At 41.3% G+C, this 23,865-nt stretch overlaps 1 protein-coding gene across 4 annotated transcripts in view; it reads right to left on the bottom strand.

Moving 5' to 3' along the window:
* The window catches only part of LOC126480692 (DNA-directed RNA polymerases I, II, and III subunit RPABC3), a 481,255-nt gene that overhangs the window by 71,773 nt on the left and 385,617 nt on the right, over positions 1-23,865 (bottom strand). For all 4 annotated transcript variants that reach the window (XM_050103935.1, XM_050103943.1, XM_050103959.1 and 1 more), the window contains exon 3: positions 18,669-18,846. In XM_050103935.1, the coding sequence (XP_049959892.1) occupies positions 18,669-18,846 (178 nt within the window). The remainder of the gene's footprint in view (positions 1-18,668; positions 18,847-23,865) is intronic.

Consider the following 23,865-nt stretch of genomic DNA (forward strand, 5'->3'; position numbering starts at 1 on the left):
ATATAAGTAACATAATATTTCACAACATATGGCCCTATTTAGTCATCACCTAATTATCTGGTTTTGAATTAAACACTTATCAACGCTGAGTATGGAAACATGTACAAGAATGTAAACCAAATGAAGATGGACAAAAGTCCAAAACCGGTTTTGTGATAAATAAAATAATCATCTATCGTGACTGGTAGCGGTTATTATTCTACGTCCTACAAAGGGAGTGTCTGCGAGTTCAACTGCATCCAATGTAGATAAAATACATCCATATACCAGTATCAATATATTACTTTAAATCTTACACCAGTGGCTATCTTTTCAAAAATCTGGTTTTCTGAATGACTAATAAATACGTTGGCTAAAGTTCCTGATGGTGGAGATCCCATTGGTACTCCATCACTTTGCAAATAATATTCATTCTCATACTAGAAGTAGTTTTGCTCATTTATCAAACTGAACATATTTGTTATTTCTGTTATTGTTTCTGTAGTGAGGTTGCTGTGGGATGTGAGATTTTTCTATGTGCTATTAGGACTCCTGTGTTTGCAACTGTTCTCTTTGCTTTCTACAGTGTGTATTGTATTGTATTGTATTGTATGTATTGTATGTTAACCGGGGACCTAGAGATGACGGAGAGGCTCCGTACCCGCCGCAGCCGCAGTGGTCCACAACCCCACGACGACTACCGCAGTTCACTTCACCCCTCCGCCGCCCCACACCGAACCCAGGGTTATTGTGCGGTTCGGCCCCCGGTGGACCCCCCAGGGATCGTCTAACACCAGACGAGTGTAACCCCTATGTTCGCGTGTAATGGTGGTGTACGCGTACGTGGAGAACTTGTTTGCGCAGCAATCGCCGACATAGTGTAACTGAGGCGGAATAAGAGGAACCAGCCCGCATTCGCCGAGGCAGATGGAACACCGCCTAAAAACCATCCACAGACTGGCCGGTTCACCGGACCTCGACACAAATCCGCCGGGTGGATTCGTGCCGGGGACCAACGGCCGACCGGGCGGGCTTCTACAGGGTGACGCAGTTAAAAGTAGCCCGCCTACGCTTTGGATGTGAATGTAATATTTCGACTTTTGAAATTGAGTAAACAGCTAAAACAACGTGCAGCTTTATGCAATAATCGATTGTTACCATTCTTCTATCAGCATTTCCGTTTATTTCCTCAGTGATGTGAGACGTTTCTTTTTGCTGTCTTCAAAATGACTTTTTCGATTAAGAAAGAATTGAAATTGTGAAAGCAGATGTGAAACAGGTTCGATTAGGGAAACTCGCGAAATTTTCGGATCAAGTATTCGGATAGAGGACTTACCAGCAAAGAGAGCAATACAGAGTCGGCATAACAATTGGCGCACTCTGCAAAATGTGAAACGACAAAAAATTCCTTCAGTTTGCACACCAGATGTTATTGCAAATATTCGTCGAAGAACTATTTAGAGATCAAAATAGTCTACTCGTAAATTGGCCCAATAGGCGCTTGAAGGACGAGGAGTTGCCAAACGGATACTGAACGTCTTAATTTGAAGCCACTATCGTGTCACAGTTGTGCAGCAATTACGGGAGGACGACGGGCAGAAAAGTGTCGACTACTGCATGTGGCTTTCGAATATCAATGATTGTTTGTTAGACCTTTCCGTCACATATTGAGTGATGAAGCATGATTTCAGCTTTCCGATCATGTGAAATCACAGAACACGAAGTACTGCAACCAATCCAGGATGAAAAATATCGGTGTTTCTTGCAGTGTAACAGGAACGCGCGTCATTGGACCGATACTGTTTGACACTGCCCTCAAACACGGTTGTACCGGGTGATCAAAAAGTCAGTATAAATTTGAAAACTTAATAGACCACGGAATAATGTAGATAGAGAAGTAAAAATTCACACACATGGTTGGAATGGCATGGGGTTTTATTAGGAAAAAAAATATTGCTAGACGCGTGTAAAGATCTCTTGCGCGCGTCGTTTGTTGTTGATCGTGTGCTCAGCCACCACTTTCGTCATGCTTGGCCTCCCAGGTCCCCAGACCTCAGTCCGTGCGATCATTGGCTTTGGGGTTACCTGAAGTCGCAAGTGTATCGTGATCGACAGACATCTCTAGGGATGCTGAAAGACAACATCCGACGCCAATGCCTCACTATAACTCCGGACATACTTTACAGTGCTGTTCACAACATTATTCCTCGACTACAGCTATTATTGAGGAATGACGGTGGACATATTGAGCATTTTCTGTAAGGACTGCCATCTTTGCTTTGTCTTACTTTGTTATGCTAATTATTGCTATTCTGATCAGATGAGGCGCCATCTGTCGGACATTTTTTGAACTTTTGTATTTTTTTTTTGTTCTAATAAAACCCCATGTCATTCCAAGCATTTATGTCAATTTGTACCTCTCTATCTACATTATTCCTTGATTTATTCAGTTTTCAAATTTATACAGATTTTTTGATCACCCAGTATATACGGAAATTTTTGATAAATTTTGTGCTCAACTCACTGAATGTTGCCCCATCTTGCAGCAAGATGGGGCAACATGACACTCGTCTAAGGTATCTCTGGAACCAGCCCATGACGTCTTCACTGAGAAACAAACTGTCAGCAAACATTTATGGTCACCACGTTCGCTGGGTCTAACAACATGTGATTTTTTTTTCCTATGGGGACACTTCAAGAGTAAAGTCTATGAAACAAATATATACATAATACAGGAACTGAAATACATCAGCCGCGAAGCGGCCGCCATCGATAGCCCAATATGCTTAGATGTGCACATCTGTGTATTGATGTTACTGTGGGTCACTTTCAACTTCTTCTATAAATGTATTTTTCATTGTAAATAAATGATAAGTCCATTTCAGCTCTTCATTTCAGTAATTTCACTGCATTTCCTTTGTACTTACACGGGCTACTTTTGTCTGCGTCACCCTGTATCTTACGGTGTTTTGTGATTATCTTTTGGATATGTTTGACCATGTGATACGTTGGGGCTTTTCTGCAATTTGTAACTTCTGTCATTGGTGTATCGTTTTTGTGTATCTTTGGTTGGCTTTAGTGTGTCGGTCCTTGTGGGATGTTCAGTGCTATGAAGTATTTTATGTTTATCAGTGAGTGTGTGTTCAATATTTTTAAGTGTGCGTTACAGATTTGCCTGAAAACGAGTGGCTGCTTCTGGTTTCCGTCTATGTATAGAATTGGTATTATGTATGCTTTGGTTTTTATGATGTATTGTTCTTTGTCCATAAGTACTGTTGCATTTCCCTCGTTTGCTCTCGTTATTATAAATTAATTGGTTACTAACTATTGTGTCAACGTTTTCATGGTGCCTGCTTCTGTGTAGTTCTTATTTTGTTTCTGCTGTGTCTGTTTTATTGACTTTTTTGGCTAATTGTCTTGTTAGTCCTACGTTTATTTCACAACTGTTTGTTGCTCTTCAACTGTAAGGACATCTTCTGTTTCTACTACTAGATTTTCCATGCTCTGGTTGTGAAACTTGCTGTTGATACATTGTTTCAACCCTTCTTGCTACCCAAGAGCAGTCTATGTTTTTTGTGTAGTTCTCTCTCTTTCAGAGTTTTTAAACAGGCCATGAGGACTGTACAATTATCTACGTGCTGCGTTAACTCTAAATGAGTCTCCCAAAGTATCATATTCAGGTGCTGTTCTAATACAGCATATTAATTTCGTTTAATACGAATATCTTTCTGTATATGATTTCAACTTTCGTGCCATTGCACAACTGTTTCTAATATTTACATTAATTTAACTTGGAGTTAAGTTGTTCCTCCTGCAAATTTTGTTGACTTGTATGTACTTTACTGCCTTACGGGCGTTAGATGTATTTTCTTAAACTTGTTACTACAGCAATGTCAAGCATTCCCCGTCAACATATAAAACGATTTCAAGAAAATACATCTGAAGCGCCGTAAGACGACACAGCATATAAAATTCAACAAAACCCGTAAGAGGAACAACTTAATTACACGTTACATTAATGTAAAGGTGAAAAACAGTTCTACAATGGCAAAAAAGTCGAAATCATATGCAGGAAGGTATTGGGTTGGTTCAAATGGCTCTGAGCACTATGGGACTTAACATCTGTGGTCATCAGCCCCCTAGAACTTAGAACTACTTAAACCTAAATAGCCTAAGGACATCACACACATCCATGCCCGAGGCAGGATTCGAACCTGCGACCGTAGCAGTCGCGCGGTTCCGGACTGAGCGCCTAGAACCGCGAGACCACCGCGGCCGGCGAAGGTATTGGGTATTAACGTGTTATATTCACAGAACAGTACCTGAATATGATGCTTTATGTGATTCATTTAGAGTTAGCACAGCACATGGGAAATCCTACAGTCCTCAAGGCACTAACAGAAAAATAACTGAATGTTGTACACACACAGTTGTAAAATATATACAAAGCAACTAGAAACAGAAAATAATGAAACTAGCAACAAAAAAGACACAACCATACATTTACATTTGGAACGAGAACAACGTCAACACACATTTCACCCACCTTTAGTAAACTTGACAGAGGCAGAACATCACGGCAAAGATAAACTGCTCTTTCAGGAGGGGTTGAAACACCGCATCAACAGTAGGTTTAACAACCAATATACAGAAAATCTCATAGTAAAAAGAGAACACATCCTTACATGTGAAGAACAACAAACAATTATAAAAGAAACACAGCAGACACACAGTAAGAACAACAACAATGAAGCAGCCACCTTGAAAACGTTGAAAGAAAAGTGAATGAACTGAATACATTATTATAATGACAGTAGAAAAGGGAAATTTAACAGTACTTGTGGACAAAGAACAATACATCGCAAAAACCAAGAAAAGCCAGTTCCATACAAAAAAAAGGAAATCAGACCCAACCACTCGATTTCAGGCAAATCGGAAATGAACACTTAAAAGCATTGCATATGCATTCACTGATAAACAGAAATGTCTCATAACACTGAAAAACCCACAAGGAAATGGGAATTTGTGGTAAGGTCATTGGTCCCTAAGCCTACACACTGCTTAATCTAACTTAAACTAATTTCCGCTGATGCCACACACACACACACACACACACACACACACACACACACACACACACACACACACACACAACCCATGCCCGAGGCAGGACTCTCGAGCCTCCGAAGGCGGGAGCCGCGCGGATCGTGACAAGACGCTTCAGACCACGCGGCGAATCCACAAGGATGAACACTCCGCAGCCAACCCAAAATACACGAACACAATACACCAATGACAGTAGTTATAAATTTAAGGAAAGCCCGCCGGCCGCGGTGGTCCCGCGGTTAAGGCGCTCAGTCCGGAATCGCGCGACCGCTACGGTCGCAGGTTCGAATCCTGCCTCGGGCATGGATGTGTGTGATGTCCTTAGGTTAGTTAGGTTTAAGTAGTTCTAAGTTCTAGGGGACTGATGACCACAGATGTTAAGTCCCATAGTGCTCAGAGCCATTTTTTTTTTTAAGGAAAGCCCCAACGTACCACATGGCTAAACATGTCCAAAAGCTGATCATAAAGATCTACAACATAGAAAACAAATAGAATAGTGACAAAAACGGGAGACCTAACAGAATATACGGGTACCACACAGAGCATCATCGAGTTCATTTCACTTATAAAACATGTACTCCTCCATCCCTGTCGCAGAAACAAAAACCATAGAACGAAATCTCACATCCCACAGCAACCTCATTGCGGAAGCAATAACAGAAGTAACAACTATTCTCAAATTGATAACTGAACAAAACTACTTCCAGTTTGAGAATGACTATTGTTACCCACGGGATCCCCAATGTCAGAAAATTTAGCCAATATTTTTATTAGTCATTTAGAAAATTAAACATCTGAAAAGATAATCACTGATGAAAGATGTATAAATTTTCTTGACTAAACAATAACAAGGAAAATGGCAAACATACCGTTAATAGCTTGTGAAAACCAATGGTCACAAACACAATTATAAATTACACATCTGATCATCCCCACAACCAAAAGCTTGTGGCACTTAGATACGTGTAATATCGAATAAACATGATTTCACTCAACAAGAACAACTATGAAAAAGTGATACACAAATAGCTAGGGCCAAAGGGTATGGCAGTATGTATGACGGAGTATGTAGTAGACAGACTCACTCAAAAAATCAAAACACAAATACATAACAAACACAACTCATCCAACCTATCCAGAATGCAGGAAAATTCACAAACACGAAACCCACAAATAAACACAAAACACATACACAATGACAACACAACATAGAAAAGAAGCGGATGGCCCACTATGTATTACTCACGCAAATTAACACGGCGAGTGGCACATATACTAAGAAAACGAGGCTTCGAAATAGCGTATAAAGCTATGCAAACCCTCCGATCAAACTAAAGCCAGCCAACCACCAAGAGGGACAAATTCCAGGGATCAGAAATACACACACCTGAATGTCAAAGTTTTGATGCAGTACACATAGGCAATGTAAGTAATAATTTTAAAACATGGTACAAAGCACACATTAGATACTGAGGGTATGAAACAAACCATTCCACATTAGCAGAGCACTTAAAACACCGAAACCACCATCCTAAAAACATGGAAAAAGACTCGAAAACATATAGAATAGACAACCACGACAAATGCCTTACACAAATGCACCAAAACTACCACATCCAGAACGCCATTGCTGACACAAAAACATCTGATAAACAAGCACAAACACAATACAGACACTCCACTAAACTTAACAAATGAAACAAGAAGATAAAAAACATTCCATTTGTACAGGCTCTATACACTTTCAAAACGAAACAAATAGCCACCTTCACATAATCATACAAAAAACAAAAGCCTGTTCACACACACTACAAAAACACAGTCAGTAGTTGGCAATAACATTCAGCGCCATGCAAAACATAACATTAAACTTTTTCACTTTATAATGCCGTGAAGTGCAAAAAAGGGCATTTCGGATGGCATTTATCAGAAGTAGTACCCAGGTTCCGCATGTACAGCCACGAAATCTCTGAGTAGAACCTTAATTTATTACTACATCATAGAAAAGCATGTGACGAACTGTCATAACGAAAATACAACGTCCTAAATGGATGCTAAATAGTATAAACAAAACTATGTACATATTCCAGGTCACTGAAGATTATTTGCAAAGAATAAAGGCGAAATGAGTATTTCACAAAAATTGTGTTTTATTGTGTTTAGATTTCAGTTTCGATTCGACGGTCCCAAAGTAATAATTATCAACATACTGCAATATAAAGCACGTGGTCGTGATATTTGGCTCGTGAGTATATAAGCCGCAAACTAAAGTGCAGTGCTTGGCGGATGCTGCATAGTACCAATATGACCGATTTCATTTCCTAATGCAGTCGGTACTGAACAAAAGAATGAATACAAACAATATGCCTGTGCAAGCACACCACCCCACCCCCTTACCCCACTCTTCTGTTTCTAACTGTTCCACTGTTGTCACTGTGCGGAGGGTAATAATCTTAAAACAAAGCATTTACGAGGGCAGATTCTCGTTATTCCTCTAACTGTAGCGTACCGCTTTTTTGCGCTGTGGTGGTGGGGGGGGGGGGGGGGGGGGGCGAAATCTGCTTTTGGGCACTTTCATTTATGAACGCATTTTTATAGTCTGCATGGGGTCTCTCAAAGCCTTCACCGTCAAAACTACCACATGCACGGTGTCTATGTTACTAAACGGCTAACCCAGTCCATGGCGCAGGGTCTCAGTTTTTGGCTGCCTACCCTAACGGCTAACTAGGACAACAAAGACTTTATTTTCAGTGTTTCATATAATTATTGACCGAATTTAAAAAAATTAAAATGCTGTCGTTAAGAGCGAGCGCATTTAGCAACTTCCAATAAACATTACACCTAATTTCAAACCTTGGGAAACATTTTCTCGCTGATTCCCTGCCCCCCACCCCTCCCCCCCGAAAAGATGATGAGAAATGCACGACAGGTGTTTTAGGACATATGACGCCATAAACACTGAGATGCGTGAAAAATTAACATTTGCTTAAAGAGGAGCGCAAATTACACAGAGTACACTCATTCACTGTTTGGTAAGTAGAGCACTTTACAACTTCCAGTAAACTTTAAACTTAGTTTCACACCTTCTCTACACTTTTTCTCACTTACATTCTTAACGTCCAATGCTCAACAGATTAACTCCTTTGTGAAGTATTCAGACGTTTGAAGCTTTTTAAACAGGGGAGTGCGCTCCTTTAAAGAATCGGGGATGGGAGTTATGGTTACAATCCTAAACCGAGCACTTTGAGATAACGAACTAAGTCTGAAATAACTATGCAGTTCTTTTCTAACAGCTTACACCGTATAGCAACAACGACAACCTATAGCAACAACGACAACCTATAGCAGCAGTTCAAAGCAACTACCACCAATTTCCAAACACGCATTACAGTGGTGAATAATATTCTGCCACATCCTCCGAAAGTTTTCTCGTGTTTATTGTACAATGAGAAACAGTTCCTCTTGCTTTCACTACGATCTCAAACACAAAATTAAAAATCCGCAGTTGAAACATCGCAGAATACTGCGTATTGTTTGTGAACATGGCACGCCAGGAACACCACAAGAGTAGTCGATAAACGCGTGAATCACATCATTGCCCATTCAAAATATCGTACCACCTGAAACATTGATTTCCGACCACTGGCGCCTCATCTCTAAACAGTCTGGAATCTTCCACCACTTTGATCCCAAAGTTCCGAGACAACTGGCACGTTTCAATCCGACAACCATCGTAGTCACAGTATTTCAGGCACACCAGACAATCATTTTAGAGATTCTGGGGTCCATGTTGATGACAGTCTTCTTTGTTGGCCTGGATCTGCTTTCCAGACTCCGACTCTACAAATAATTGGGAAGTGAAGCTCATGGGAACTGAGTTTTTGGTGCGTTTTGAAAAACTTCTATGCTACTTAAGAAGACTGAACATTTCCACATCCCCTCTGTCCATCGGGAAATTAATGTCAGTTCATTCATTTCGACCTACTATTTCTCACTCCACACTTTAAATACGCTGCCCTTTATCAACGGAAGTAAACCCGCAATCAAGAGTTGCGGCAGTATCTGTGGAAAGGCTGCAAAGTATACACAAAATGAAAGTTTTTTTTTAAAAAAAACCTTGTGACTGCCTACGAAAAACAAGTTCACAATATGAGAAATTAATTTCATACAGATTGTGGCTCTGGCCAAAAATGGTTCAAATGGCTCTGAGCACTATGGGACTTAACATCTGTGGTCATCAGTCCCCTAGAACTTAGAACTACTTAAACATAACTAACCTAAGGACATCACACACATCCATGCCCGAGGCAGGATTCGAACCTGCAACCGCAGCGGTCACGCGGTTCCAGACTGAAGCGCCTAAAACCGCGCGGCCACACCGACCGGCTAATCGTAAGAGATCAGAATTGAAACAAAGTATGACTGAGAAAGGAGCTAAACAATACAATTGTGGTGTACTACTGCACTACAAACATCTTTAGTGCATCAAAATATTCGAGGACTAAGAAGTAAAATTAATGAATTAATTTGCATTGATGAATTCGAGTTATCAAACCCAGCTGACAATCTGCCCTCGGGTATACAGGGTGTTACAAAAAGGTACGGCCTAACTTTCAGGAAACATTCCTCACACACAAATAAAGAAAAGATGTTATGTGGACATGTGTCCGGAAACGCTTAATTTCCATGTTAGAGCTCATTTTAGTTTCGTCAGTATGTACTGTACTTCCTCGATTCACCGCCAGTTGGCCCAATTGAAGGAAGGTAATGTTGACTTCGGTGCTTGTGTTGACATTCGACTCTTTGCTCTACAGTACTAGCATCAAGCACATCAGTACGTAGCATCATCAAGTTAGTGTTCATCACGAACGTGGTTTTGCAGTCAGTGCAATGTTTACAAATGCGGAGTTGGCAGCTGCCCATTTGATGTATGGATTAGCACGGGGCAATAGCCGTGGCGCGGTACGTTTGTATCGAGACAGATTTCCAGAACGAAGGTGTCCCGACAGGAAGACGTTCGAAGCAATTGATCGGCATCTTAGGGAGCACGGAACACTCCAGCCTATGACTCGCGACTGGGGAAGACCTAGAACGATGAGGACACCTGCAATGGACGAGGCAATTCTTCGTGCAGTTGATGATAACCCTAATGTCAGCGTCTGAGAAGTTGCTGCTGTACAAGGTAACGTTGGCCACGTCACTGTATGGAGAATGCTACGGGAGAACCAGTTGTTTCCGTACCATGTACAGCGTGTGCAGGCACTATCAGCAGCTGATTGGCCTCCACGGGTACACTTCTGCGAATGGTTCATCCAACAATGTGTCAATCCTCATTTCAGTGTAAATGTTCTCTTTACGGATGAGGCTTCATTCCAACGTGATCAAATTGTAAATTTTCACAATCAACATGTGTGGGCTGACGAGAATCCGCACGCAATTGTGCAATCACGTCATCAACACAGATTTTCTGTGAACGTTTGAGCAGGTATTATTGGTGATGTCTGGATTGGGCCCCATGTTCTTCCACCTACGCTCAATGGAGCACGTTATCATGATTTTATACGGGATACTCTACCTGTGCTGCTAGAACATGTGCCTTTACAAGTACTACACAACATGTGGTTCATGCACGATGGAGCTCCTGCACATTTCAGTCGAACTGTTCGTACGCTTCTCAACAATAGATTCGGTGACCGATGGATTGGTAGAGGCGGATTAATTCCATGGCCCCCACACTCTCATAACCTCAACCCTCTTGACTTTCATTTATGGGGGCATTTGAAAGCTCTTGTCTACGCAACCCCGGTACCAAATGTAGAGACTCTTCGTGCTCGTATTGTGCACGGCTGTGATACAATACGCCATTCTCCAGGGCTGCATCAGGGCATCAGGGATTCCAGCCATTCTCCAGGGCTGCATCAGGGCATCAGGGATTCCACGCGACGGAGGGTGGATGCATGTACCCTCGCTAACGGAGGACATTTTGAACATTTCCTGTGACAAAGTGTTTGAAGTCACGCTGCCCCCTGTTGCTGTGTGTTTCCATTCCATGATTAATGTGATTTGAAGAGAAGTAATAAAATGAGCTCTAACATGGAAAGTAAGCGTTTCCGGACACATGTCCACATAACATATTTTCTTTCTTTGTGTGTGAGGAATGTTTCCTGAAAGTTTGGCCGTATCTTTTTGTAACACCCTGTAGATGTGGTAATTGTTACAGGATTTGGCTAGCATCTCACTTCTGAAGAGCAGGAATGGAGAAAGGAGAAGTTACCACATTCATTTGGAACGATTATAAATTTAAGAACATATACATTCATTCATAAATTTTTCTTAGAACAGCTTATACAAGCATGTGTAACAGAATTTCGTAAGAAATCCTTTGTAATAGTGAGTGTATACAGAACACCTGCAGGTTTCTTAATTTGTTCATAAAGCGGCTTTAAATTTTATTGGCCAAGTTGATAGAAAAAAAATTATTAGTGTAGATTTCAATGTAGATTTTCTTAAGAACAATTCCAATACGAATTTATTGCAGCCGATAATATCATCATTGATATATTTCCTAAAATGACTTTCCCAACTAATGTATCAAATTGCTGAAAAATAGCCGTAGATATCACCGTAATACAAAGGGATAGCGAACAAAATTTTATCCAAAACCCAGAGTCAATGGTGTCAGACATTAACATGCACTTCCTCTTGTTAAACGTTAATACTGGTCAGAACACCAAATTAACTACATCTGAGCTCAAGGGGTTAGCCAGCATTCCAAAAACTGATATTTTAAGAAACTCCTTATTTGAAAGCTGTTTCTCTCCCCCCCCAAAAGAAACCCAGATTACACGAAAGTCTGAGGAGCCTGGTAGAACCAGGGATGAAGAAGTACAATTAGTATTATGAGTAAAAGATACACTGGTAGCAGGTGTGTGTAGAATTTTAAAACTTTTTAACACGCATTTCATAACTGTTACTTAAAAGATTGTGGTGTCAGGACCGGTAGATGTTGCTACGAAATATCTCAGACCACCTATTACAAATACGTTCAGTTATAGGAATATGATGTTCACTATACTAGCAGAAGTGCTGTCCACCATAAAGTCTTTAAATTGTAATAGTTATGATAAAATATGAACATAGTTAATTTAAAAAAAATTAGTTCTGGTTTAGCAACATTCTAAGTTATTTGTGTAAATAGTTATTTATCAGTGGAACTTTTCCTTAATGGTGGATATCAGCTTTGTATAACAAAGGCGATAATGAATTACCGTCGAAATTCTGTCCAGTTTTTCTTTTGTCAACATTCTAAAAGATTTTAGAAAAGGTAATATGTTATTGGCTTATACAATGTCACTGTTTAGATTTCTAAAGGGTTCCGGATATTGAGAAGGCTATTTACACATATAGTGGTAACATACGTGATTCATTCAGCACTAAATTGCAGGCTACTGCTATACTTGATGATCTGTCATCGAAGGCATGTGGCAGTGTAAATCACAACATTCCTTTAAATAAATTATGGTTCCGTACTCCGTAAGTGCCCCCTTCAGTTTTACAAAGCGTGTTGAGGTGTGCGACATGACACGACATAAAACGGAGCCTGCGAGCATTGGAGGTAAGACTTTACAGCAACCTAAGGCACTAAGACAACACTTACATGTCATAGAACTCCATTTCATACTGCAGGTTTAAACCTCCGAAATGCAACGTGAAATGTAAGGGAAGGTCAAAAAGCTCCCGTCTAAGGGTGTTGTTGCAGCGTATATCGAACGCGACTCGACTCCGTTGCGGATATTTAAGCATGAGATTTGTGTGGCATTTACGTCTTTCCGATGTTCATGCGGTAAATGAGGAAACGAACTATGACGACTTTATTACCAAATGCGTTCAAACAGAACCAACGTGCTGTAATTCTTTCCTTGCCTGCCAATAGACACCGGTAGACATCCATCTGAGAATGACGAATGTGTATGCGGCAGCGCGTCTGTCGAAGACAACTGTTGTGGAATGCTGCACCAAGGGGTGCTTCCGCTTCATCATAATCCACGTCCCCATGTCGCAAATTACCTTATACAGAAGTTTCGCCAAATCAAGTTGGAGACATTCGAGCACCCGCCCTGTAGTCCTGTCTCTCCCCACGCAATTATCACGCCTTCGGCCCCTTAAAAAACACCTTGAAGCGTCGACGATTCCCGTCGGACAAGGCTGTGCAGCAGGAAGTCACGGACTTCAAGCAGCAGGACACGGTGTTTTACCAAACGGGCATCTTCATCTGGTACGTCGGTGGAATGATTGCCTTAATGCTCACGGTGATTTTGCCTGATTGGCCTGCACAGCCTTCGAACAGATACTTTTTAATCGGCTCTTATAAATAGTGACCAATAACAGTAAACTTGTTCCCAGAGTGAAATTTGCACTCTGCAGCGGAGTGTGCCCCGATATGAAACTTCTTGGCAGATTAAAACTGTGTGCCGGACCGAGACTCGAACTTGGGACCTTTGCCTTTCGCGGGCAAGTGCTGAGCTACCCACAGAAGTTTGGTAGGTAGGCGAAATACTGGCGGAAGTAAAGCTGTGAGGACGGGTCATGCGTCCGTGCTTGGGTAGCTCGGATGGCAAAGCACTTGCTCGTGAAAGGCAAAGGTCCAGAGTTCGAGTCTCGGTGCAACACACAGTTTTAATCTGCCAGGAAGTTTCAGTAAACTTGTTGTTTCATTCAGTATCAATAAGAGTAATGGTAAAGCTATCCGAAAACGTTCGGATTTAAAGTATAGAGAAAAACTCTTCCTGAAAACAAAAAAGTTAATTTTGTACAAGCAATACTCGCTGTCGTCACATATTGAGCTCAGCTGCGAAAATAATTATTACGGCTGGTTGTCTAATTGTTGTTAACGCTCAGTCCAAGATACATTCTACTGTCTTCCTCTTAAGTTAATCCGTTCACAAATCTGAATGTTAAAGGTATCTGCTGTTGCAGAAGCCGAATATGACAATCTAACTCTTATGAATATCAAGGTGCACACAACCCACTTCGCCATGTCATTCAATGTCTTTCAGAAACTCACGCATGAAGAACGAAAGCAGATGCTCGCAATGATCGTTGGTTTAATATACGGTATGTCTAATACAGGTCTTGCAGTGTGAATTCAAACATTAGGACAAGGGGCCATTTTACTACTGGTTATTTCGTTAAAATAAGTTTTGCCCAATTAATAACATAACCTCCCACCCTGCACTGTTAAGATTTCACCCTAGACGTCAGCAACAGAAAGCGGTATTCCGATGAGTCAGTTCCGTTAGATTTTAGTGTTCCCTCTAGAATCCACAGGCAATAACGCTACTCTCTCCCATTTCCCCCAAGGTTTCAGCGACAATTTGTGACTAAGGTTGGTCGTAAATCTGTTGCCATCGCCATACAGCAGTTTCGGAGTTATTTCCAACAGTTGTAACGTTGTTCAGTTCCAGTTAAATCAGTTGCGTCTTCTTTCCACAAGCATTTATTTCTCATTTCTATATTAAAAGTATAACAATTACAGAACTAGGGGTAACCAATGAAAACATTAAAGGTCCGGCGCTGTTCATAGTCCAGGTGACAATTGTGGCTTCAAGTTTTCCTTGTGTGTGGACTTGACCGAAAATGACCGAAGTATTTAAGGTTAGGTATATCATTAAACGAGAAGTTTTTACAATACGGTGTGCGAATGTGAAACGTTGTCAATTTTTGGTAAAGTGATGGAGAGATTTGTTTACTGCGATTTTCTATCTTAGTTCAAAAATGTTCAAATGTGTGTGAAATCTTATGGGACTTAACTGCTAAGGTCATCAGTCCCTAAGGTTACACACTACTTAACCTAAATTATCCTAAGGACAAACACACACACCCATGCCCGAGGGAGGACTCGAACCTCCGCCGGGACCTTTCTATGTTGGTATAGTGAGCCTTGCTTGCGGCTAGATTAAACAGGCAACGCGTGTAAGTGTGAGTGTGTGTGTGAGTGTGTGTGTGTGAGAGAGAGAGAGAGAGAGAGAGAGAGAGAGAGAGAGAGAGAGAGAGAGAGAGAGAGGGAGGGGGGGGGGGGGGGAGGATATTGAACAATCTGAATGGTGGACGTCGATTACCTCGCGGAAGTACTAAAAGGCCTTTTCAATGAAGAATATGCCCTCTACGCTCACGCAAGGGCCGCTAAGATGAAATCAACTGCATGACGAACAGTGGGACAATACACACACACACACACACACACAACACACACACACGGACGGACGGACGGACAGCAACATTGTCATTGCACAAAAAAAAACTTTGACAAGCGCGTCACAGTGATGTGTGAGGTACCGATGTAGGTGAATCTATGTATGCCGTTGTTTCAAGAGGCTATAGCCTACCGCCATTCGATACTTGACAAAAAACTGAAGAGATGTGATTATTCAGAGTAACGAATGAAAACAGAAATCTGACCGCTGTCACTGTGGAGCGAGGTGAGCAGGTGCCGGGAGCGTCTCCAAGGAGACGCTTACGACAGCAGCTTACTCGCTCCTTGTCACAGACGTACACGGCGGTGACAGGGGACAATCGATTTCGCTGGTATTTATAGTATGCAGTTGCTTCTGGATCGCCGAATGCCCGCGCAAGACGAGCTGCTGTGACTGCAACGTTCCTTCGCGCGCGAAGACAGCACTCGTGAAACAGCCCCAAACAGTGGGGGCGAAAAGTTGGATTCCAACGTCCACAGGTAGCGACACAAACACATCACTCAATTCAACTGAGCGTTGAAGTTTAGGGGTGTCTCACACAAAAGTAAATTTCGTTTCCTTCGCTCATCACATCTTTTCCTAGCAAACTACGGTCTCTTTCCAGCGTTGTAGACAAAGCTGTCTATCCACATCACACTGCTTGATGAAGGGGAAAACAAATGCAATGATAAAGACTATGACATACTGAATTTGCGTGCACATCCAGAACGGAACGTTCGACGAAGTGTTCGAAACGAAATTGCTCACCTACTTCGCTCCGGCGTAGAAACAGGTGAGCAAACAGAAGCGTAAATCGTAAATAAGAAAATTATTTTACAGTATTCTGTTACGGCTGCATTCTTCTACAGTCGCGGTGTAAATTCTCGCTATGTTTCGTGCACAACTGTTTCAATACATTGACATGTTATGCAACTAGGTAAGAAAAATGAAAGCTCATTTGCAAAAACGCTTTCTTAAAACAAAAATGACGGCAATGATAGATACATCATACTTGGGGGTTAATGCAATAATGGATGAGAGGACAACTGCGCGCTTCGTGGAGGGCTGGTTTGGACAGAGTGTCATCACAGAACTGCTGGCTAATTACAGTAGTAAACACTACGACAAACGTACTGAGAACAACTACTCAATCTTCCCTATAATTAAAAAAGAAATCGAGTGGCCCACACATAGCACGGTTCTACGGCTGCAACGAAAACAGGGTACTAAACAGGAATTTGTACTATGTGACACACGCCCCTCTTTACAAAAATAGATGATACACAAATGTTTTGAGTCGTAAGAAATACTCGTTTTTTCCTGTGCGCCGTCGATGATTCGGATTATTCGTATGTAAAAGTACTTCCAACAAAATGAAAAACAGGCTTAGAAGACGTATGATGTGTTTACTAATCGGATTACGAATACCGGACCATGCTCGAACTTTTATACTTGAACTCGGTACCGAAAAACTGGGGGGGAATTATCGTCACTATGTTACACAATAAGCACCATGCCAAGAGTGACATGGTAATTGCACCTTTTTATGTTCTTTGTGATCTACTGCAGCAACGTACTCTAACCATTTTTGCCAGCACTGACTCGAGGAAAACCTTGCATAATTTTAAGGATTAACTGGAATTTATAGAGGTATGCTACAAAATCGATTTGCATGCCAACCGAAGGCAAAAAGAAAACCTTTGTGTCATGAGACCGCTATTTTTTTGTAGATTAGTACTGTTTAAGAAGTGATAACGGATTTCTTCTTCGGCGAAATATTAGTTGCAAGTGAGTCGCATCGTTACCAATGTCTTTTTCCCTGCGCGCGCGCGTGTGTGTGTGTAGGGGGACGACGACGACACTGGCACGCAGTATTGTCTCGATCTTTACTGAAGCAGGTATCAAACGAATGTGCAAATTGAATTAAAACTTACGTCAGTCAAATATCTTACTAATCCACTTGAGGTGTTTCGAGAACTGTTCGCTATTTTCAGCGATGTAACTGATTTCTGCATGTGTATTTATTCTGAACAGAGCACTCTGGTAACGCATGAGTTCAGTAGCATACACCAAACAACGAGGCACAAGTCACGATTTTATAGTAGAACTAGCTTAGCGCCCGCTGCTTCGTTATAGAATGACTGCACAGTTTTTTGTTTAACGTTAATCTATTTTTTATGTTTATCACAAATTCTAGCTCCTTCTAATTAAGTCATAAAAGCATGGTCTTTCCAGAATGTAGTCTGACAAGCAGGCGATTATGGTAGCCGGAGTGCACGGGTTTTTGTTAATCGTGCCTTTTGCGTTCTTTTGGTGATATTTCCATAGAAATTTTCATCTCCTAACACTTATTTCTTTATATCTAACCGAGAAGTGAAATACGAATTTTCATAGCTTTAAAAATGATTCAGTAGTTCTCTAATCACGATGCATTTTCAAAAAAAATTTTCGCCTACTATTTTACCCGCTGAGGCGATGAACTATATTTTTTTCATGCCTAACCGAGAAGCTAGAAATCAGTTTTCCAAGATTTGGCTTTAAAAATGGTTTCACAATGAAATATTTTCATAAAACATTTTACTCCTGTTTCACGAGCTTAGACTCTGAACTTCCAAAAACACGGAAACTAGTAATTTTTTTATTAATAACTGAGAAGTGAAATACCATTTCTCATAGATGTAGCCTTAAAAATACTTCAGCAGTTCTTTAATAAAGATTTTAAGAAAAAGCTTTCATCCACTATTTATCACTCATAGGAGCGAAATTTCCAAAAATCATAAACCACCTGTTTTTTTTATTTCTTACCGAGAAACCAAATACCAGTTTTCGTAGGTTTAGCTTCAAAATTGCATAAATAGTGACATATTAAAAAAAACCTTTCGTCCCCTATTTCATCCCCTTAGGGGTGAAATTTCGAAGAACCCGTTCTTAACGACGCTTACAATAAAAATCAACACCCTCTGCAAATTTCACGTTTCTATGCTTAGTGGTTTGAGCCAGGCGATGATGAATCAGAGGGTGAGTCAGCAAGTTTTATGTATAGAGATACAACAGAAAGTATACGACTCATTGCACGCAGCATATTCAAGTCTATTGGGCGCACGTGATAGACTTAAAATGCGTTGTGAATACTGATGAAGTTACAGTTGTGCTAACTATTTCGTTCGGTATAATATCAGTCGTGGAAATCCAAATTGCAGTTGGGCAGTGGCAGCATCAGGAATGCGATTTTCTTTACTGCGCATGGCGCTACTGAACTCAACAAATCAATGTGTTTCTGTGGTGTAAGAATCAGCTGGCTCAGCGTGCCTCAGGTATTCTGAAGGGCGCTACAGCGAGAAATGCACTCACAGGCGGCTGGACGGCTCGGTGGCGGCGTCGTCGCCCTCGATGCGGTACACCTTGCCGTACATGATGTACTCGAAGCGGTCGGCGCGCGACCCCTCCGTCTCGCGCGGGTTCCAGTCGCCGCTGTCCGGGTAGCCGTCCTCCTGCAGCGTCGTCGCCAGCACCAGCCGGAACTTGTCGCCTGCGAGCACACGAAGAGCAGTCACACAACGTGCAGTAGCACGCGCTCCCACAAATAGGTACATCAGTGCGCGCCCTGGAAGCATACTCATACGTCACTGTAGTTCATACTCCAACACGACGTTGTAAGATTATTTGCTACCAGTCACAAGTATTATCTGCAAATGAATAAGTGGGCTCAATCTAATGTTCAATCATGTAAATGGGTTGGGTTGAATCTACCGATACCGGACGTAGGCTTTCACAGGTAACGGAATGATCATGTGGCGTTTGACGTACAACGTGCGCAGAAAGACAGCGAACACAACACTGACAATATTTATTTAGCCCACTTTAGATTGGAAGATGAAAGCCTGGTTGTAGTCGTCGAAGGCAACGAATGTGAATACTAAGTTTAATTGTGACGTACTAATAGGTAACACGGCCTCTGTTCTAAGTTAGGCAGCTACTGAGGATCGGAAGATTTTAGTAACTGTCTAAAAATGTAGGATATCTCACTTGGCTAAAACAAATCCGCTGCTAAAAGTAAACAACTTTATTGCTTTACCAGAAGAGTGGATATTTGATAAGAAGAGAACATTTCTCATGAACAAAACATGTTCAACCGGAAAGTACTTACTGATCTGTCATTAAATTATAATTAACACTTTCGTTTACTGCATGCACATAAATATCATGAAAAAGCATAATTTCGATAGCATATAGGTGATCAAGCGTGTAAATGCTATCCACTATGATCACTTACCATCACAAGCACCGTTGCAAGAACTAGTGTAGCACTAATACATCCATAAAGAACAAGTTCGACTTTTATGAGTATGAACCAACCAATGAGGTTAATTCATAGCTTTCATTTTTATTCGTTACTACAAAATAATAACTTAAATTATTACAACATTTTTCTTAAAATTATGTTCAACGCAGGAAAGAACAACTAGTACTTACGACACTTTACGAATCATTCATGTAGAATTCTGTTTTAGATTTGTTAAACATCACAGTCCTTAACTTTTCTTTCTTTTATGAACACTCAACACTACTAAAACTGCTTTCAACAGTCTATGTGCCGGATCAGGTCTCGAACCCAAACGTTTACCGGAAGCTACAACCCATGGCGCAACTCAAAACGTCTTTTTAATCCGTCACAAATCTTAATTCCAGATCATAGATCAAGATGCTGTAGGCAACGACGCTGGTACACACACACATTTAGAGGAGAGCTGTATCAATGTCTTCATGATTATCATCTGCTGCTCAAGAGAACCTTTCTGTAATTAATCTGCATTTAGACAGCCTGCGTCGCTCGGCAGAACGAGGGTGGCGCCAACGCCTTGTTCAAGTCAAACGACATCAGTCCAGTGCTGCTTCAGTAATCAGGCCATCTGCAGCATACTATTGATCTGCATTCCCACTCGTCACTAGCCATTACTTCACGTCCTGATGCAGCATTTATCATTACGGAGCCAATGCCAGCGTAATTTCCTGTTAGGTCACGAGCTTGTCTGCTTTGTTCTGTTGTAGAGATGAAGCAGGAAACACTCCGCTATTACTCATTAGCTAAAACAAACACACACACACACACACACACACACACACACACACACACACACACACACACGTAAGTGTCCGAAAGTTTATAATGCTGGTACGTGGTAAGTATGAAATCAACGCACACTCGTTCTTCTGAAAACGGTGGATACGGTGACTGCCCTTTATGGAACTGTTGTTGCGGGAAAACTATGTTGTTTGTCTGGCGACCGCGGCCAGCAGCTCAGTGGGAAACATGAGAGGCAAGAGAATGAGTATTCTATTACGAATTTCTGGCGCCAATCAGTTGCCTTTCTGTTCGTCCGCCGCAACTTGTGGCACAGTGCAAGCAACTAACAGACTGTCTAACACGGCGATAAACTGAAACATTGCTGCACAATCAGTTGTCCTCCAAGCCTTAAAACTCTTCACTAGTCGTGAAACGGGAAACATTAATTAAATCGACAGGTATTCCGTAATACTGCATGTCACTGCACAACGTCACACTTTATCAATTCAATCATTCTTCTGCTTGGAACTAATCTAATCCACGTACCTGAACATCCGACATGTAGCCGCAAGTTTCCGGATGGGTTCAGCAGAACAAAAAAAAATTACGGGACGAGGTTAGTGACGTTAACTCCAAATACGCAAAGTGAAATCAATAAAAAGTTTAATAAGAAACAGCACGGAAAGAAAACCAGTAAAAACAATTTATTGCTGCTGTGGTGACCTGCATATATGTAAGACAATTATTTTATCTTGTTCCAATATAGAAAAGTAAGTAACGATGTAACAAAGGTAATTCACCGTGAAAGGCAAGGGCCCCAGTTATAGTTATATTCCCATAAATAGTTGTATGCCGTGAGGAACTTTCACATCATTCCATTCCCGAGAGATATGTTGTGACACAGCGACTCACGATCTCAGTAAACTAAGGCCCATCGCGCATCTTAAGTCTAGCGAACAAATATTTTCCTCAACTGCTAGAGAATCTTATTACCTGACCAACTACCTACGTGTCACGCCGATCTAAGCACCTGCATTATTAAAATGACTGTAATGAGAGGTTATCGCAACTGACGCAGAGCCAAGATACGCTGTCTATTGCGACTACGTGCTAACGGCATCGTACATAAGGGCGCAGAAACGTCTTTCCACAATTATAACAATAACTTCGTTGTCGCCTCAGGTGGTCACTAACTAACAGGAACGCTACGCCAGCAGAGACGAAACTGCCGTGCGACCCGCGGCTGCCCGGAGGCGCAGCGACTTTGCGGCGGCGGACACTGGGATGCTCCACGCCAGCCCAGCGCCGTCCCCAACCTCTCGGAATTCCCGGTGAGCGCCACTTGGCAGACGAGCGCCTGATTCACGAGGGAAGCCCACTGACAACTGTCGCGGGTTCTTTAATGCTCTGATCCACAAACTCTGACCCGGTATGTCACTGCGATGCACGGTCAACTTTCCTTATTACTTCTGCGACAAGCACTTGTTACATTTTGTCCTCAACATTAGCTACCCAACTCATGCTGAGGAAAAAACTCTAGGTAAGTTCCGATTAGACTAGCGAACCGAGGGTTCCGTACAAACTTAATTATGTACACAGACAATCTTATTTTGGCCATTATAAATGGTTTCTTTGAAAGCCTGCGACTGTGAAAACAGTATGTCTGTTTATGAATTTTCTGCTACCAGTCACGATTTCTTTCATTCGTATTTTACAAGACACGTTTCGGGAAATGATTCCCATTTTCAAGTGTTTTTCTTTGTAATACGCCATTTTTACGTAACGTTTTCGATGTGTGAAGTTCTGCTTTGTTTTGTTCACTTTTAAGTTTTCTTATGGTCAACTTGTGCAGGGTCTCACATATGTTAAAAATCACACCCAACTTTCAATGCACAGTATGCATCGAGAAACACACTTGAAAATGGGAATCATTTTCCGAAACGTGTCTTGTAAAACATGAATGAAAGAAAATCGTGACTGATAGCAGAAGAGATATTTAGAAACAAAGCCAAAGTTCATCCATTCCGGGAATCGATAAGTTCGATGGTTTTTGCCTGTTATCGTATACCGATATTGGCACAATACCAAAGTATGTGCCATAAATATCCGCATCTTTTCATTGCATCGACTTGGCAGCTTAATGTCTCACACCTCACAGGGACCGTAGACTTCATTACGTGACAAATTTCAACTTCATATGTCTACCCATCCCTGAGGCAAAGGGGTCTTAACAGAAGAACAGTCAGTCAGATAGCAAACGAAAAATCAAAACAAAAAAAAAAAAAACCACACACACCCTCTCTTTCTTGTGATATAACTACAAATTAACAATTTTTTCCTTTACTTGTACTGTGGAGCCTTGCTTTCTGCTAAATAACATTATTCTAGGCCAACGGGAAGTACCCTATGGGTTTTGAGGAGTACGTTTGAGAGTGTCAAAATATGTGACATAAACGGCCGTATCTTTTGATTCCACAGACGTAGTAGCTTAAATGTTTTACATCGCCATGGGTCCACAGACCTTAGTATGTGACAAATTTGAACTTGAAACGTCTACCCGTTCCTGAGAAACTGTTATTAATAAACAGAAACCAAAGTATCCTATAAGAGCTCCGTTTTTATCAACAGAGTTACGCAACCCTAAAAATGAAGGAATATAAATGCATCTCTGACCGTGACACTGGTTCGCGGAACTATATATACATCACGGAATTATGATACACGATTTTCAAATAAAGGGCATACACGAGAATTGGTTTGTGCTGAACTGACTGCAGAAAAGGGGTGCAGAAGTACGCCACTCATACTGAAGCTATAAACAAAGTTCTGTAGCATCATAGATGGGTTAATACTACTCAGTACATGAAGACACCAAACAATCAATCTTTTTGCTACGAATTACGTACGCGAAGTTACGTCCCCGACACTTTTGGAATAATATATGTTCCTTAAGGTGTGATACTACCAACAACAGATGATAAATACGACGGAACGTGAACGTACCTGGTGTGACTGCCTATTGGAGCGATTACAGTAGCAGCTGCTTGAAATAGTCGATGTGAATAACCAAGCTATGTATTCCCTTAAGTTACACTATGCGCGCTACATTACTGAAAAGGAGAATGGGAGGGGAGGGCGGGAGAGCATTTGAAACAATTCAACGCAATTCAAGATCTATAAATGACATTTCACAGAAAATACAGTGCTTGTTAAAAACCTGACATTTTGGGTATGCCGTAGTCTATAAACAAATGAATTTATGCGACAACTAAGTATAAATGTTTTACACAATTAATATTACTGAATATTGCGGAAGGGTTTCTAATTATTTTTAATTGTTCATTATAAGCGGAAAACATGCTCGAAAAGTTTGAACGATGGGAAAGGTAATCGGTCATTTTCTAAAAGCGGAGCCATCCCAGCATTTGCCTCAAGGGATTTAGGGAAATCACGGAAAACCTAAGTCTGGGTGGTCTGAACCGA

The sequence above is a fragment of the Schistocerca serialis genome, chromosome 1 (genome assembly GCF_023864345.2).
Source record: "Schistocerca serialis cubense isolate TAMUIC-IGC-003099 chromosome 1, iqSchSeri2.2, whole genome shotgun sequence".
Lineage (NCBI taxonomy): Eukaryota > Metazoa > Arthropoda > Insecta > Orthoptera > Acrididae > Schistocerca > Schistocerca serialis.